Source organism: Aquarana catesbeiana, linkage group LG01, assembly GCF_042186555.1.
Source record: "Aquarana catesbeiana isolate 2022-GZ linkage group LG01, ASM4218655v1, whole genome shotgun sequence".
Taxonomy (NCBI): domain Eukaryota; kingdom Metazoa; phylum Chordata; class Amphibia; order Anura; family Ranidae; genus Aquarana; species Aquarana catesbeiana.
In genome coordinates this window covers 84,562,644-84,579,110 of record NC_133324.1, presented here as the reverse complement: position 1 = coordinate 84,579,110, position 16,467 = coordinate 84,562,644, and the positions used below count along the sequence as shown (strand labels likewise).

General features: G+C 43.2%; 1 protein-coding gene across 3 annotated transcripts in view; it reads right to left on the bottom strand.

Annotated features, from left to right (window-relative positions):
- The window catches only part of SPEF2 (sperm flagellar 2), a 226,947-nt gene that overhangs the window by 35,844 nt on the left and 174,636 nt on the right, over positions 1-16,467 (bottom strand). For all 3 annotated transcript variants that reach the window (XM_073621074.1, XM_073621088.1, XM_073621082.1), the window contains exons 25-27: positions 16,012-16,172; positions 2,081-2,264; positions 684-843 (exon numbers count right to left, since the gene is read on the bottom strand). In XM_073621074.1, the coding sequence (XP_073477175.1) occupies positions 684-843; positions 2,081-2,264; positions 16,012-16,172 (505 nt within the window). The remainder of the gene's footprint in view (positions 1-683; positions 844-2,080; positions 2,265-16,011; positions 16,173-16,467) is intronic.

Sequence of the window (16,467 nt, the reverse complement as noted above, 5' to 3'; positions counted from 1 at the left end):
CACTTTTACTGCACTGTGTAGAACCCCCCTGTTATCTTACCCTCCCACATCCCCTATAAGGACTACACATATTTCTATGACCTTAATACTTATGCCCTGTACACACGGTCGGATTTTGCGACGGAAAATGTGTGATAGGACCTTGTTGTCGGAAATTCCGACCGTGTGTAGGCTCCATCATACATTTTCCATCGGAATTTCCGACACACAAAGTTTGAGAGCTTGCTATAATATTTTCCGACAACAAAATCCGTTGTCGGAAATTCCGATCGTGTGTACACAAATCCGACGGACAAAGTGCCACACATGCTCAGAATAAATTAAGAGACGAAAGCTATTGGCTACTGCCCCGTTTATAGTCCCAACGTACATGCCTTACGTCACTGCGTTCAGAACGATCGGATTTTCCAATAACTTTGTGTGACCATGTGTATGCAAAACAAGTTTGAGCCAACATCTCTCGGAAAAAATCCATGGACTTTGTTGTCGGAATGTCCGATCAATGTCCAACCGTGTGTACGGGGCATTAACTTGCTTGAAATTCAATTTTTACATGTATACTTATGTATCCTACGGTATATCTGTAAGTCAGAAAAGTCATACGTATATGGTCTGGTTCAGGGCATCACATACGTATAATACAAGTACAAATACAAGTTTCTCTTTCACAACATTAACAATACCTTTTTTTCTGTTTGGTGACTTTGGAGGCTTCTTTTTTGCCCCTTTTACGCTGTCTCTGGAAGCTGCCTGGGAAGCTTTAACCCGCTCTTTCTCCCTGGCTTCCATCATCTGTCGTTCCTTCTCCCCTTCTGCTTCTAGAGCTTCTTTTTCAAGAGTTACCTGCAATCACATGGCAGGAGAGCTATTAAATATGACTGCATCAGTCATCAACTATAGGAGGGCTATCTACAAATGCGGACACTATAGATGAGCCATTCTCCACCAGGGCTTTGTGGATCCCTAGGTTTCCTTCAGAGTTCGCTAGGGGTTTCTTGAGCAGTGGCAGATTGACGTTCCATCTAATGATGAGTGCATAGTTCCAGGGCCCACATGACATCACAGAACCAAGGGCATAAAAATTATGATCTTTGTAAGGGTGGCATTCTTCCCACCAACTGCTACTATAAGGTGGGTATTCATCTTTCTGACCACAAATGAAGGGTCATTTTTCCTCTCACAGATCATTATGTAAAGAAAGCCTTTTCTCATGGACCCCCAATTAAATGGTGCATTCTTTCCACCGACTACCAATGTAAAGGGAATTCTTCCTCTCTCAGAACACAGATACGAAAGGACACCTCACCCATTGACTACCAGTGTAAAGTGACTCTTCACTACCCACCAATGTAAGAGGACCCTTCACTTTAAGTGTTTGTAAATCTTTGCTTTTTTTAAAATAAAAATAACAAATATGCCTAAACTTACCTGCTCTGTGCAATCGCTTTGCACAGAGCAGCCCTGATCCTCTTCTGGGGTCCCCCCGTCAGAGCTCCAGGCCCCTCCCCTTCATCGGGTGCCTCCACAGAAAGCTGCTTTCCCTGGTGGCACCCATGTGGGCTTGCTCCCAAGTCCCACTGCTGCGTCCATTGACTTGCTCCCGTGTCACAGAATTTGATTGACAGCAGAGGGAGCCAATGGCTCCTGCAGCTATCAAACTGCCCAATGTGGAGAGAGACAGCGTCTGAAGCTAAATCTAAACAAGAAATCTGTTGATTCTCCCATCCAAGCTAAACAGTGTAGCTGGAGGAATCTTCCCTACTGGCTATTGTCTTCTGACAGGCAGCACCTGTGGATGTCAGAATACCTGAACACTGGCTGCAGCTGATTGGCTGCAGTCTTTGTTTGGATGACAATTTTCTTCCCAGCTCCTTTGATTTTCAGAAGGAAGGATGTCAGTTGGAGTGGTGCTGAAAGACCACACAGATCAAATTTTGGCAAGTTCATCGGGAACCAGCTGAAATTCACCACGTGAATTAATCTATACCATATATTGATCATAAGAAATGTATGTGTACTTTTGACTTGTGCAGACTTTGTAGGTGAAGATGTTGAACAGTATACTATAAACTAAAATTACCATATTTGTAATAGCAGATAATGCTGTTTGCCACGTGTCATGAATAATTTTCTGATCAGTTTCTGAGATGTGTCCATTGCTCTCCAAGGAGGGATCGTCTTTTCCTTTCATTGTGGCATGCTTATTTCTCTGCTTGGTGGAGCTCTGTTCTGGGGACTGGGTTCTTCGAGGAACAAGTGGAATCCTTCAAAGAGGAAATGTATTTATTAATCTTCAGTTTGACTAAATAAAATATAAATCCTCTAAATATGCCCTTCCATTTCAAAGTAGAATAGCATTGCTATAATAATGTAAGCCTAGCAATTTCCAGTATAAGTAAAAAATCATAGGGAAAACACACTATATGATGCAGACACATTACAGGGGAATTGTCATTGCATAGTTACATTGGTACAGTTTGGACAAATGTAAGTATATGTGTGTGTCATACCTGTGGGATACCTGTGGAAGTTGGAAATCACTGTATAGGCACGACTACTACAGTGATCTTCACTAGTTTCCAGGTCTCTGCTGCATTGGGAACACAGGACATCGCTTGCTCAGCATGGGTGCCATGCAATGAACACTTTGCATTTTTCTCAGTGAATGTGTTCTCTGATTGGGTGAACTGGAAAGGTGGGGCAGTAAACGCTTTCCATTAATTGAGTGTTCTCTAAATCAGTGGTCGCCAACCTTTTGGAACTCACGGACCACTAAACTCACAATTTTGAATCCCGCGGGCCACCAACAAATTTTACATGCCTTATACACACAATGCTCCGGCTCTCTGCCCCCCTCCCCCTTGATCACACTGCTGCCTTAAATTCACAATGCTCCAACTCTCTGACCCCCACCCCCACCCTGCATCACAATGCTGCCTTGCACAGACTCATCATTGGATCTCACCTCCTTATCCAGCTATGTGCTCAAGCTCGGTGCTCTCTCCCACAGTCAGTGATCAGCGCTGCCATTGGAAGTCCCTTCCTCCTTCACCTCCTGCTCTCTGCACTACCCCTGGCACCTCCCTTTGAGTTCACAGGAGCTGAAACTACAGAGGCGGCATCGGGTATCAATAGACGCTGACAGTATTGACCATTAGCGCGCATTGACAACAACACTGAAAACAACATTGGGCGGTATACATCTACCACAATGTTAATTTGCGGCAGAACCCCTGGGGACCACCAAAATGTTCTCATGGAGCATCAGTGATCAACGGACTACTGGTTGGCAACCACTGCTCTAAAAGACGCCCATGCCAGAGCGAGCGACCCACTGTGGTTACTATATAATAGGGCAGTCATTCATCATAGGACCCAGAAGCTAGCGGCAGTCACTGTAGCAGTGGTGCCTATTACAGTGATTTCCAGCTTCCAGGGAGATCCCAAGGGTATGGCACATACATGCATACATATTTTGTCCAAGCTGGACTAATGTAACTTTGTAAGAATTGCCATTCCTAAACTTCAACTTTAAAATGTTTACGATTAAGGGCCTGTGTAGATGAGCTTCAGATCACATTAAAACTGCTTCTCTCAATTTGGGGGCGTGGCCGGACGTGATACAGGGAGGACGTGTGAATGCTGTGCTCCGTCCAGGCATATTACATCCATTGCCATCCCTGCCTTATTTTCCCTGGGATAAAGCTCATCCACCGCTGAGACCGACCCCAACCTTCCCCGCTACAGATCCGGCTGGATCTTGCCTGAAAACCGGCTCATCTGAGCCTCTTTAGGCCTCCTGACTGCCCCGGCCTACCAACTACTGCCGCCATATTGAGGCCTACGGCCTGCCCGGAGCCTGACGCTCACCTGTGCTGCGGAGCGGGGGACGATCGGGTCCTCCTCTTGGGACTTCCCGACCGGGACATCCGAACCACCACAGCGAGGAGACGGATACCGGCAACGTAAGAGAGAACCGAGCGAGACCCTCCCTCTCCATCCCGGGTCCTCCCGCGGTCTGACGCCACTCCTGGGCCTATCCACCGGCCATCCTGGACTTTGTGAGTACCTGGGCTGCTGCCCAAGCCTTCTCCTGTCCCTGCTCTGCAGTATCCGGCCCCAAAATCTCCGTTTTTTCAGCTTTTAGAGCCCCGGTCCGGGCCCGAGGGGGGACCCCCCCCCCGGCCGGCCTCAGCCTTCAGGACGGGCCGCGGCTTCGGCCTAGTCCTGGAGGTCGGCGGCCATCTTGGTGCTCCTAGTACCACCACAGCACATTTCCTGCAGTTGAATCACCTATGGACTGCCTGTAGACACTATACCCTGCCTCACACCTGCAAACCTTACAGCTGCCACCTCAACTCCCCCTGATTCTTAATGTGACCACCTCCAGACCGGCGTGCAGGGAAGCAGACATGTAAGAGGAGTCCTTTGATCCCCGTCTCTTTAAGAGATGCTCCTACAAAGCTAACAGACCCCCATTAATCGCAGGAGCAATATCATAACAAGACATCAGACCTTTCCAAACACTGCATGGGGAAGATTGGTTTCCAGAAGGCAATATACAGAGGTTTTATCCCACCGCCATCGTCGCAGACCCCTAATACCATGGAGCGCTTCTTATATAAACAGAGATCCCCAACCTCCAGTGAACAGCCGAGACCCTCGGACACTGCTGACCCACATTTTTTGCCGGAAGACATGACCCAAGATGATAACAGATCTCAATCCTCCCTGCATCCTCTTCCACCCGATCACCCCGTGGATGTGGTAACAGTAGCTGTTCTAGACACAAAATTGAACTCATTACTACACGAATTAACCCGCAGCATCGCTAAAGAAGTGAGCAAAATAGCACATGAGTTACGGGGTGAAATCGACCAATTAGGTGAACGCACCAACACACTGGAGAACAAATTTGATGAACTGACCCAATATGTACATGTTCTCGAAGAGGACAATTCCAACCTGAAACATACAGTCTCCCTACTTCAACTCCAACAGGAAGATCTGGAAAACCGTGAAAGACGCCAGAATCTGAGGATAAGGGGAATCCCTGAGACGGTGAGTGACAAGGAAATACGTCCCTACCTTCTAGGCCTATTCGTCACTTTAGCCCCACATATACCGGACATAGACTGGCGTATGGACAGGGCGCATAGATCTCTGGCTCCAAAACCTCCTCCTACTGCCAACCCCAGAGATATTATTGTCCGCTTCCACTTCTACGAGAGCAAAGAGGCCCTCACACTTGCAACGCGTAACAAGTCACGGATTGACTATAAACAACACAAAATCCAGATATTTAACGACTTGTCTCCAATCACTCTGGCCAAAAGACGCAGTTTCCGTCCTGTCACTACCCACCTACAAAACCATCAAGTTCCCTATCGCTGGGGATTCCCCTTCCGTCTAACCGTTTCCAAAGATGGTGTCCAACATTCCCTGAGAGATCTTTACGAAAGTGAAGCCTTTATTCGTAACCTAGGTCTTCCCCCACTGCCTGAAGAAGACTCTATACCCCAAGCTCCAAACCTCAGACCACTTACCACACCAGCTAAAATCTGGACCCCTGTCCAACGAAGATCCCAGAAGAACTCTTCTACCCCACAACGAGCCAATCGTCACAGATATCCAACCTGATGTGACTTATTATTTTTCTTTTTCCTACTTTCTTTTTTCTCAATATTTTTGCTCTTTTTTCCATGGCCAGGAAATATTTACCATGGATATCCCAGTGACCTCATAGTGCTTAGGTCACCTTGTTTGAGAGGTCACACCTCTTATTGATATCTACCTCTATGTCACATACCAGTTTGTCTTAAGATTTATCTACATGTTTATAGTACCATGCCAAACACACTTGCTCCTCCTGTCTGTTTGTTCTTTTTTGGTTTTACAAAAACAGAGATGAGGATCTATACACCTCCCCTCCTCCTCTAATAATCCCTGCAGGCTAACATGCCCCCCCTCATGACCCAAGGCTTCTGCCTGGGTAGCCTGAAATTTTTTCTCAGGCTTTTCAAAAATTATTTTTTCTTTTTTCCTTTTTTAACATTTTTTGTCTTCCAATGCAATTTAGTTCCTAAATTTTTTGTCTCCTTTGGAGTTTCCATATGCAGGTCTTTTTTCTTTTTTTTTCCTTCTGACCTATATATGTTTTTTCAAGGTTGCACATACATTATTATATCAAATGTAAGAAATGTTTGTTTTCAAATGTTCCTCTTTAAGGATGCTCAGATACATGTTCCCAGTCTTTATACTACATTAGCTCTTTTTTGTTTAACCGAATATGGCCCTCAAAATCTATTCTTGTAATGTTAAGGGATTAAATTCCATAGGCAAAAGATGGCAGGCCTTAAAAGAATTTAAATCATCCAAAGCAGAGGTGATTATGGTTCAGGAAACCCATTTCAAGCCCAGTGGCTCCTTTAAGTTCGCCTCTAGACACTTTCCCATAGCATATACTGCCTCTGACCCCTCTGGAAAAGCGGGAGTGGCAATCCTTTTTAAACGCACAAGCCCAATAAAAATACTTTCCTCCTACCTAGACCCTCACGGTAGGTTCATATTCCTGAAGTGTAGTCACCTATCTACCTCTTTTTCCTTAATTAACATCTATGCACCAAATGTAGGACAGATCGGTTTCCTTGAAAAAGTTTTTGAGAAATTACAACCCTTCTCCCAGCCGTTCATGATCATGGGAGGCGACTTCAATGTGTGCATGTCCCCGACCAGGGACAGGAAAACCCTATTTCAAACCGCCTCACAATCTCCCTCTAAGAAATTATCAACATCCTTTCGCAAACTAGTTAGATCCCATAATCTATTTGATTCTTGGAGGATAAAATACCCAACCCAAAAATGCTATACATTCTACTCTCATCCACACAAGTCTTATTCTAGACTAGATTACTTCCTTATTACTGGTCCCCTATTGCCCTATGTAGTATCTTCTGAAATAAATCCTATTACCTGGTCGGATCATGCGCCTATTGAACTCGAAGTATTATTGGCGAAGCCTTTTACTAAGACCTGCCACTGGCGCCTTAATGAATCCCTACTTAAAAATCCTTTATCTCAAACTCAATTACAGCAGAAATTAGTTGAGTTTTTTCAGCTTAATGATGGCTCGGTCCCGGAGATTTCCACCCTGTGGGAGGCCCATAAAGCCTTTTTTAGAGGTGAATGCATAGCTATAAGCTCACGCCTAAAGAAAGATTCTGTACAACTTAAAGAAGATCTTATTACCCAACTGCAAACAGCGGAAAAAAACCTGCTGGCCTCCCCCACGGTGGAAAAATTGAGAAATGTCATCTCAATCCGAGATCGAATCAAGTCTTTTGATATGAATCAAATTTCCAAATCCATGTTATGGGCTAAGCAAAAATTTTACGACTATGCAAACAAACCACATAGGATGCTAGTGAACAAATTAAAACCTCGGCCCCTTCTATCTATACCCGACCACTTGATACAACCCGATGGCACCCCCACATACTGTCCGAAAACTATGTCAAAGGTCTTTGGTGATTTTTATAAGCAACTTTATAACTGTTTAGGCCCCGATTCACATCCTCAATTCTCGCAATCAGAGTTTGATAAATTTATAAACTCCTTCTCACTACCGAAGATATCTGCTGATCATCTATCCTCTCTTAACGCTCCGATTACTGGAGAGGAAATAGGAGAGGTGATTAAAAATCTTCCAACCCACAAATCTCCGGGCCCCGATGGTCTCCCTTACATCTACTATAAAACCTTTACACATATTTTAACCCCCTATCTACAATCCCTATTCTCCTCCTTTTTTCAGGGATCCATTCCACATTCACAATTCTTACATGCCAATATAACGGTAATCCCTAAACCAGGTAAGGATCCTGCACTACCCGACAACTACCGCCCAATTGCTTTATTAAACTCAGACTACAAAATCTTCACCAAGATACTAGCCAATAGATTATCCCCACTATTAACGTCCCTGATTCACAGAGACCAAGTGGGATTTGTTCCCTCGAGACATGCTGGAGATAATACAAGAAGAACCATAGATCTGATAGACCTAGTAACTAGAACTAAACGCCCTACCATAGTCCTGAGCTTAGATGCTCAAAAAGCTTTCGATCGGTTGAGCTGGCCCTTCATGTTCGCAGTCTTAACCCGATTCGGATTCTCAGGCCCCTTTATACGAGCCCTACATACCCTATACTCTCTCCCCACGTCTCAAGTCCAGCTGTCCTCTTATACCTCGCAACGATTTACTCTCAGTAATGGTACGAGACAAGGCTGCCCTTTGTCGCCTCTATTATTTATATTAAGCCTAGAACCCTTAGCAGCAGCTATCAGATCCCATCCTAATATCAGAGGAATCCCATTGCGACATCAGGACTACAAACTTTCTCTTTTCGCAGATGACATTCTGCTAACCATCACACACCCCGAGATTTCATTACCCTTCTTACACGAAACCCTCTCCACATTTGGGTCCTTATCAGGATTTTGTATTAACCAGACCAAAACAGAAGCCCTCCCCATCAATATACCCTCAGATATACTCAGCTCCTTACAAAACAAGTTTAAATACAGATGGTGCCAGACTTCACTAAAATATTTAGGAATTCATCTTACTCCTTCATACCACTCTCTTTATCAAGCCAACTTTCCCCCTATGTTCGCAGAAATTGCTAAACTCCTACAACATTGGTCTTCCATCCCAATTTCCCTTCTTGGTAGGATTAACGTTCTCAAAATGTCGGTCTTACCCAAATTACTGTACCTTTTTGAAACACTTCCAGTCCCGGTCCCTATGTCGCAGCTGAGAAGTCTCCAGAGAAAGTGCCTTAACTTTGTCTGGAACAATGCATCCCATAGAATTGCTCAATCGGTAGTCCTTTCTCCTAGAACAAGAGGAGGACTAGCCTCCCCCGATTTTATTAAATATTACTATGCCTCTCATCTTAGAGTATTGACAACATGGACCTCAAGGAAGGCTGCAAATAGATGGGCCGAAATTGAAATGGGGATTACTGCCCCTGTACATTTATGCTATCTATTATGGCCTTCCTCTCAGAAATTCATACCTCAACTACGGTCTCTGTGTCTCTCCCCGATGCTTTTTACGCTTTCAATCTGGAAAAGGTGCAGGGACAAATTTAATCTATCCTCACCCTTTTCCCCTCTCCAGAATTTCCTTTTTAACCCAGAAATCCCGGACGGATTATCATACCTGCGAACAATTTCGTGGACACACGCGGAGATGTTTCAGCTGCGACATTTAGTTCACCCAGTAACACACAAACTGTTACCTTTCTCAATCCTTAAAGAAAAACACGCCCTACCGAAATCTACAGAATACTTTTACCTACAAGTTAAACACTTTTTCCAATCTTGCTTCCCCTCCTTATCCTTAGAAAATCCCACTGCTTTTGAATTACTATGTACAAATGGTCCTTACGAACCAAACTTAATCTCATCCATATATAAAATACTCCAGACAACACCCCCCTTAAATGACTCCATACATAGATACATGACTAAATGGTCCAAGATGCTAAACAGATCAATTTCACTACTAGATTGGGGTAAAATATGGGAGTCGGCTTTTAAAGTCTCCAGATGCGTGGCACAAAAGGAAACCGCTATTAAGATAATATTTCTTTGGTACAAAACTCCTGAATTGCTACATGCCCAAAATGCGTCTCTTTCTCATTTGTGCTGGAGATGTGGGCAGTCCGTAGGTACACATCTTCACATTTTCTGGGATTGTCATGTCCTAAGTGCATATTGGATTGAGATACAAAATATGTTGCAATCACTTTTTGCTAAGCCTATTCAATTGAATCCCATACATTTCCTACTAGGTTTACCCTTCCCGGATATCCCTAAATCACTACAGAGACTAGGTTCCTTTGTACTTTTGGCAGCAAAAAGAGCCATCCCTAGACTTTGGCTCTCTACCAACGTTCCCACTTTACACCACGCCCTTGCCATTGTTGCAGATATACGTAAAATGGAACATTTAACAGCAAAAATTGAAGGTAAAATTCCCCAATTTGAAAAAATTTGGAAACCTTGGGATGATTCAAAATATTGCTCGGTACCTTCCATTTCTGCTCCTTTTTGATTCCAAAGTACATGTCCTCCTGAGCATCCTTGTGTTTTGAACATGTTATTGCGATAGCAATATAGATACTGTATGGATTTACCTTTTTTCTTAATATATATGTCCCTATTCGGGAAGAAGCTTACTTCTATCTATACAGATATCCTCACCATGTTTCTCCTTTTTTACAATGTTTGCACTACTTATATTGTGATTGTTTCTATGCAAACTGTCATGTCTTTTTGTTATGTTGATAGATATTTGTTACAAAAACTTTTTGAAAAATAAAAATTATAAAAAAAAAAAAAACTGCTTCTCTCCTCAAGTCAATAAAATTGCAAAAGAAGCTTTAAGCAGGTCTATGAAGTTTAGAAGGAGGTCAGATGCACCTGCCAATAAACTGTGAATGGTCTCAAATTCAAGCTGAATGAAATTGAAAGGAAGCCACTTGCTAGTCTACACAAGCCGTAGACATTAACATCAACTAAACTCTTTCATATGTATAGTTAAAACCATTAAAAAACGTAAAACTACAGTTTTCCCGTACATACACAAGTACGCGAAAAATGCACCTTCGCCTGTGTAGACAAAAATCCTTGCACCGGCCCTGCACACTGATCGAAATTCAGCTAATCCCTTCTGAATAGGCCAAATTTCGATCTGTCTATGGCCAGTATAGGAGTCCTGTCTTTATAAGCTTATAGCCTACAGAATTAGCTCTGTAAGTTCCAACTTCTAATGAAGGCAATACATGTCAGTAAACATTTTTGCTGCCAATTTCCCAGAAATGGTACACGAAGACCTCGACTGAACAGGCCATCTGTTCTGTATGGATGCAGTGGCGAGTTGCTGGCTCTGGTAAGTGAAATTATTAACAAAGAAATTCAACATCTGCTGATACACAGCAATTGTGTGAAAACCTTTTTTTTTTATATGCCATAGAAATAACAATTTGTGACGCTTGATTTACATTATCAGATGAATGGGATATACAGTGCATCCGGAAAGTATTTACAGCGCTTCACTTTTTCCACATTTTGTTAAGTTACAGCCTTCCAAAACTGAATAAATTCATTTTTGTCCTCAAAATTCTACAAACAATATCCCATAATGAAAACGTGAAAGAAGTTCGTTTGAAATCTTTGCAAAATGTATTAAAAAGAAAAAACGAAAAAAATCACATGTACAAAAGTATTCACAACCTTTGCCATGACACTCAAAATTATGCTCAGGTGCTTCTGGTTTCCACTGATCATCCTTGAGATGTTTCTACAACTTGATTGGAGTCCATCTGTGGTAAATTCAGTTGATTGGACATGATTTGGAAAAGCACAGACCTGTCTATATAAGGTCCCACAGTTAACAGTGCATGTCAGAGCACAAACCAAGCCATGAAGTCCAAGGAATTGTCTGTAGACCTCCGAGACAGGACTGTATTGAGGCACAGATCTGGGGAAGGGTAGAGAAAAATGTCTGCAGCATTGAAGGTCCCAATGAGCACAGTGGCCTCCATCACCCGTAAATGGAAGAAGTTTGGAACCACCAGGACTTTTTCTAGAGCGGGCCGCCCGGCCAAACTGAGCAATCGGGGAGAAGGGCCTTAGTCAGAGAGGTGACCAAGAACCCGATGGTCACTATGACAGAGCTTCAGCATTTATCTGTGGAGAGAGGAGAACCTTCCAGAAGAACAACCATCTCTGCAGCACTCCACCAATCAGGCCTGTATGGTAGAGTGGCCAGATGGAAGCCACTCCTCAGTAAAAGGCACATGACAACCCACCTGGAGTTTGCCAAAAGGCACCTTAAGGACTCTCAGACCATGAGAAACAAAATTCTCTGATCTAATGAAACAAAGATTGAACTCTATGACCTTAATGCAAGCGTCATGTCAGGAAAAACCAGGCACCGCTCATCACCTGGCCAATACTATCCCTACAGTGAAGCATGGTGGTGGCAGCATCATGCTGTGGGGATGTTTTTCAGCAGCAGGGACTGGGAGACTAGTCAGGATAGAGGGAAAGATGAATGCAGCAATGTACAGAGACATCCTTATTTAAAACCTGCTCCAAAGCGCTCAGGACCTCAGACTGGGGTGAATGTTCATCTTCCAACAAGACAACGACCCTAAGCACACAGCAAAGATAACAAAGGAGCAGTGATGGGAGTAAGTCACACATGTGCAAGTCACAAGCAAGTCTCAAGTTTTAACCTTCAAGTCACAAGCAAGTCTCAAGTTACTTTGGCGAAAAGCAAGCAAGTCAAGTCGAGTCCCTGCTAGAAGTCAAGCAAGTCAAGTCAATTCATTTATTTTGGTCAAGTCACAAACTAAGTCAAAATACTGATCTACCCTGAAGCCGGGACTTGGGGGGAGCTTTCTTTTGTGGGGGGGGGGGCAGCTTTTGCCTAGGCCAAGACACAGCACTGGTGGTGCCAAGTCATTGCAAGTCAAATAGCCCAAGTCAAAGTCAAGTCGCAAGTCATTAGTGACAAGTCAAAGTCAAGTCGAGTCATTTATTTAATTTTGTCAAGCAAGTCGCAAGTCCTCAAACAGGTGACTCGAGTCTGACTCGAGTCAAGTCATGTGACTCAAGTCCCCCATCTCTGCAAAGGAGTGGCTACGGGACAACTCTGTGAATGTCCTCGAGTGGCCCACTAGAGCCCAGACATAAACTCAGTTGAACATCTCAGGATAGATCTAAAAATGGCTGTGCAGCGACGCTCCCCATCCAATCCAATGAAGCTTGAGAGGTCCTACAAAGAAGAATGGGGGAAACTGCCCAAAAATAAGTGTGCTAAGCTTGTAGCATCATACTCAAAAAGACTTGAGGCTGTAATTGGTGTCAAGGGTGCTTCAACAAAGTATTGAGCATAGGCTGTGAATACTTATGTACGTGTGATTTTTTCCATTTTTTATTTTTAATAAATTTGCTAAGATTTCAAACAAACGTCTTTCATATTGTCATTATGGGGTATTGTTTGTAGAATTTTGAGGAAAATAATCAATTTAATCAATTTTGGAACAAGGCTGTAACGTGACAAAATGTGGAAAAAGTGAAGCGCTGTGGATACTTTCTTGATGCACTGTATATTTAAAAGTTTCACTGTTGTCATTGACACAATTAGTGCACCCTTTCACAACTAATTTGCCCCTCTCCTCACCAAGTTTGATAATCAAGCCACTTGGGACCTTTTCCATGATTTTAACGTACTATTTCCAATGCACATGTTCCTGAAAAGTGGCTGTGTGTGTAAATGGGTGCTGCAGGGACCACCGGCTGGAACCAAAGATAATCAGAACAAGAGAATATCACAAACACACCATGAATTTCCAGAACAGTTCCAAAGCCTTATTTAACGGTTACATCATTATAGCAGACATAAAGTTTTGGAGTCTCGCAGGCCTCAATCATGAGGCATGGACACATGGGGTCCTGCGAACCTCCGAAACGTTATTTCTGCTACAATGATGTGACTGCTGAATAAAGCTTTGGACCTGTCCTGGAAATCCATGGTGTGCTGGTGACATTCTCTCGCTTTTCCTTGCACAGACTATTTATATACATTTGTGTGTACCTTTTACTGTCTCAGAGTATCCTTAAACCCATTTTAGCGTCTATAACGGTGGCTCAATTTATTTTAGATACAAGGAACATCCAAAACAGTTGTGGCAGAACAGCAGTTACCATGGAGGTGTACCAGTTAGCAATGGTGTTGTGCTGTTTTCTGCAAAAGCAGCTACTGATGAAAATGGTCTAAAAATCTGTCAGCATTGCGTACGTTAAAATACGTATGATTAATCCTATCAATGACATTTAGTAACATGCCACCTAGGGCTTAGTGCAATAAAGCAAGCTGCTGGTAAAAGCTTGTGCCATTCAGAGAGCACAAAATTGGACATTCAAGAAGCATGGGTTAATGTGTGGCTAAAGGACTAAAATGTTATATATTGCAACTTACCAGTTCTTAGATGTGGTGGCTGCATTAAGCAAAAAGTATGTCTGTACAGCCACACTACTTAAGAAATCACCTTTATTTAGAAAATCACCAAGCAGGGTAAAAGCATCAAGGAAATAGCAGCAGAGAAGCAGGGTGACACGCTGATATGTTTCGCGCTACACTAGCACTTCATAGCGGTTTTGCTCTAGTACAGCACAATAAAACTTGTCAGACGGTCAACCTGCTCCTCTGCTGCTATTTCCTGATGTTTTTACCCCATTTGGCGATTTTGTAAATAAAACGGATTTCCACAGTAGTGTGGCTGTCCAGACTTCCTTTTTCCTTCATCATCAACTGTGAGCTGTGCCGGCACCTGTTCAGTTCTATTGCGGCATTGTGTGGCTGGCAGACCTAGAGTGGTGTTTTCTCTCTTGGTGGCTGCATTAGATTTCCATTTTTAGGCTTTTCCCCTTTATTTTTACCTGGTGTTCATGCCAATAACAAACTTCTGGTGTCACCCTAGGATAGGAAGTGTTAGAACTGCAGGGAATCTTCCCCTCCATTTATCACCTTAAATTGACGCTAAAGGTAAACATTTTTTTTAAATAACAAAAAATGTCATACTTACCTGCTCTTTGCAATGGTTTTGCACAACCCCAATCCTCCACTTCTCAGGTTCCCACCAGCGCTCCTGGCCTTCCCCCCACAGCAAGCTGCTTGCTCTGGGGGCACTAGTGCGTGCTAGCTCCAAAGCCCTGCTGTATGTCCATAAGACACACAGGGGTTGATTTACTAAAACTGGAGAGTGCAAAATCTAGTGCAGCTGTGCATGGTAGCCAATCAGCTTCTAATCTCAACTTGCTCAATTAGGCCCCTTTCACACGTGCAGACTGTATGTCCGTATTTCATCCATCCATTTCTGGATGAAATACGGACATACATGCATCCCTATGGGATAACGGGTGTCAGCGGATGAACATCGCTGACACCCGATATCATCCGTCCCTGCTATGGTCCGATTCTGCAGACGGAGGAAAATCCTATTTTTCTATTCATCCCCCATCGGGGAGAGTGGAGATCTGACAGGCGGTCCCTGCACAGTGTGCAGGGACCACCCTGTCATCCGCCGGCTCAGTGGGGATCAACGGAGCGATCCCCGCTAAGCAAGCGGATGTTCACGGGGCGGATCATCACGGATCCGTCCCGTGTGAAAGGGGCCTTAAGCTTTGACAAAAAAAACATGGAAGCTGATTTCTATGCACAGCTACACCAGATTTTGCACTCTCCAGTTTCAGTAAATCAACCCCACAGAGCAGGGCTCAGCCCTAACCCCCCCCCCCCCACTCGCTCCTTACTGGCTGTGATTGACAGCAGCGGGAGCCCGTGGCTTCCGCTGTTATCTCTGAGACAATGAGGATGCAGGGAGCAAGGAGAACCACTGCTCTTGTGCACATCGCTGAATTGGGAAGTGAACTGCACCCAAAAGATTTTTTACCTTCATGCATATAATGCATGAAGGTAAAAACCTTAAGCCTTTAGAATCACTTTAACAAAGGGGGGGGGGCGATTTTCTTGAGTTCACAGAGGTAAACTTGGAAGGGGTTGATAACTGATGGAGCTGATAAATGCATCAGAGGCAGAGGGCTCTGGATTTCTGGCAGGATCAAGTGTAACAAAATTATTTTAAAGGTACAGTATGTTTAGCAGATCAAAAGGGGCAAATAAATTAAGTTAATTGTTAGAGTTTATATGTACTTTAAGCCCAGAAACTCTACAAACACTGAAAAGTAAATGAATGAAAGACAATAATTTAAAAAAAAAAAAACATTACAAAAGCAGACATTTTGATCATATCTTTATATAGCAAATTTTGGTAAGAATGGGAGAAGCTGACTGGTTGCTAAGATGAAAACAAAGATGGCCACTTCATACACAAGGTTTATTCTATGGGAATGTATAGAAATCTTTTGTACCTTTTGGGCAGTTCAGGTTCCTCCTGTACACTGGAATTAATGATATCGAGCAAAGGAATACGGGCAAATTCCTGGCTGTTTTCAGGTGGAATTTTGTTCTCCATTCCTTGATAATAATCATGAAGAAATCTCATTGTATCTTGAAATCGGTCAACTTCTGCCTGTGTAAAAAATCCCAACAAAATAACCAACTAATAAATATACAGAACATTCAAGCCTTTAAATATCAAATACGGTATACAGTTTATGTGAAGGGCTGCGTAAATTGAGAGGGTTATATACCTGTAAAAAAATAATAAATAAATAAATGTGCATTAGTAGCCCTGCCATAGTAGGAACTATAAACAGCAAACGGTATTAAACTGATATTACCATGCTTGTATATTTTGTGTTTACCTCATTACCCAATCATGGTAACACACATAAAATTGATACAGTTAAAAATGCTCATGGATC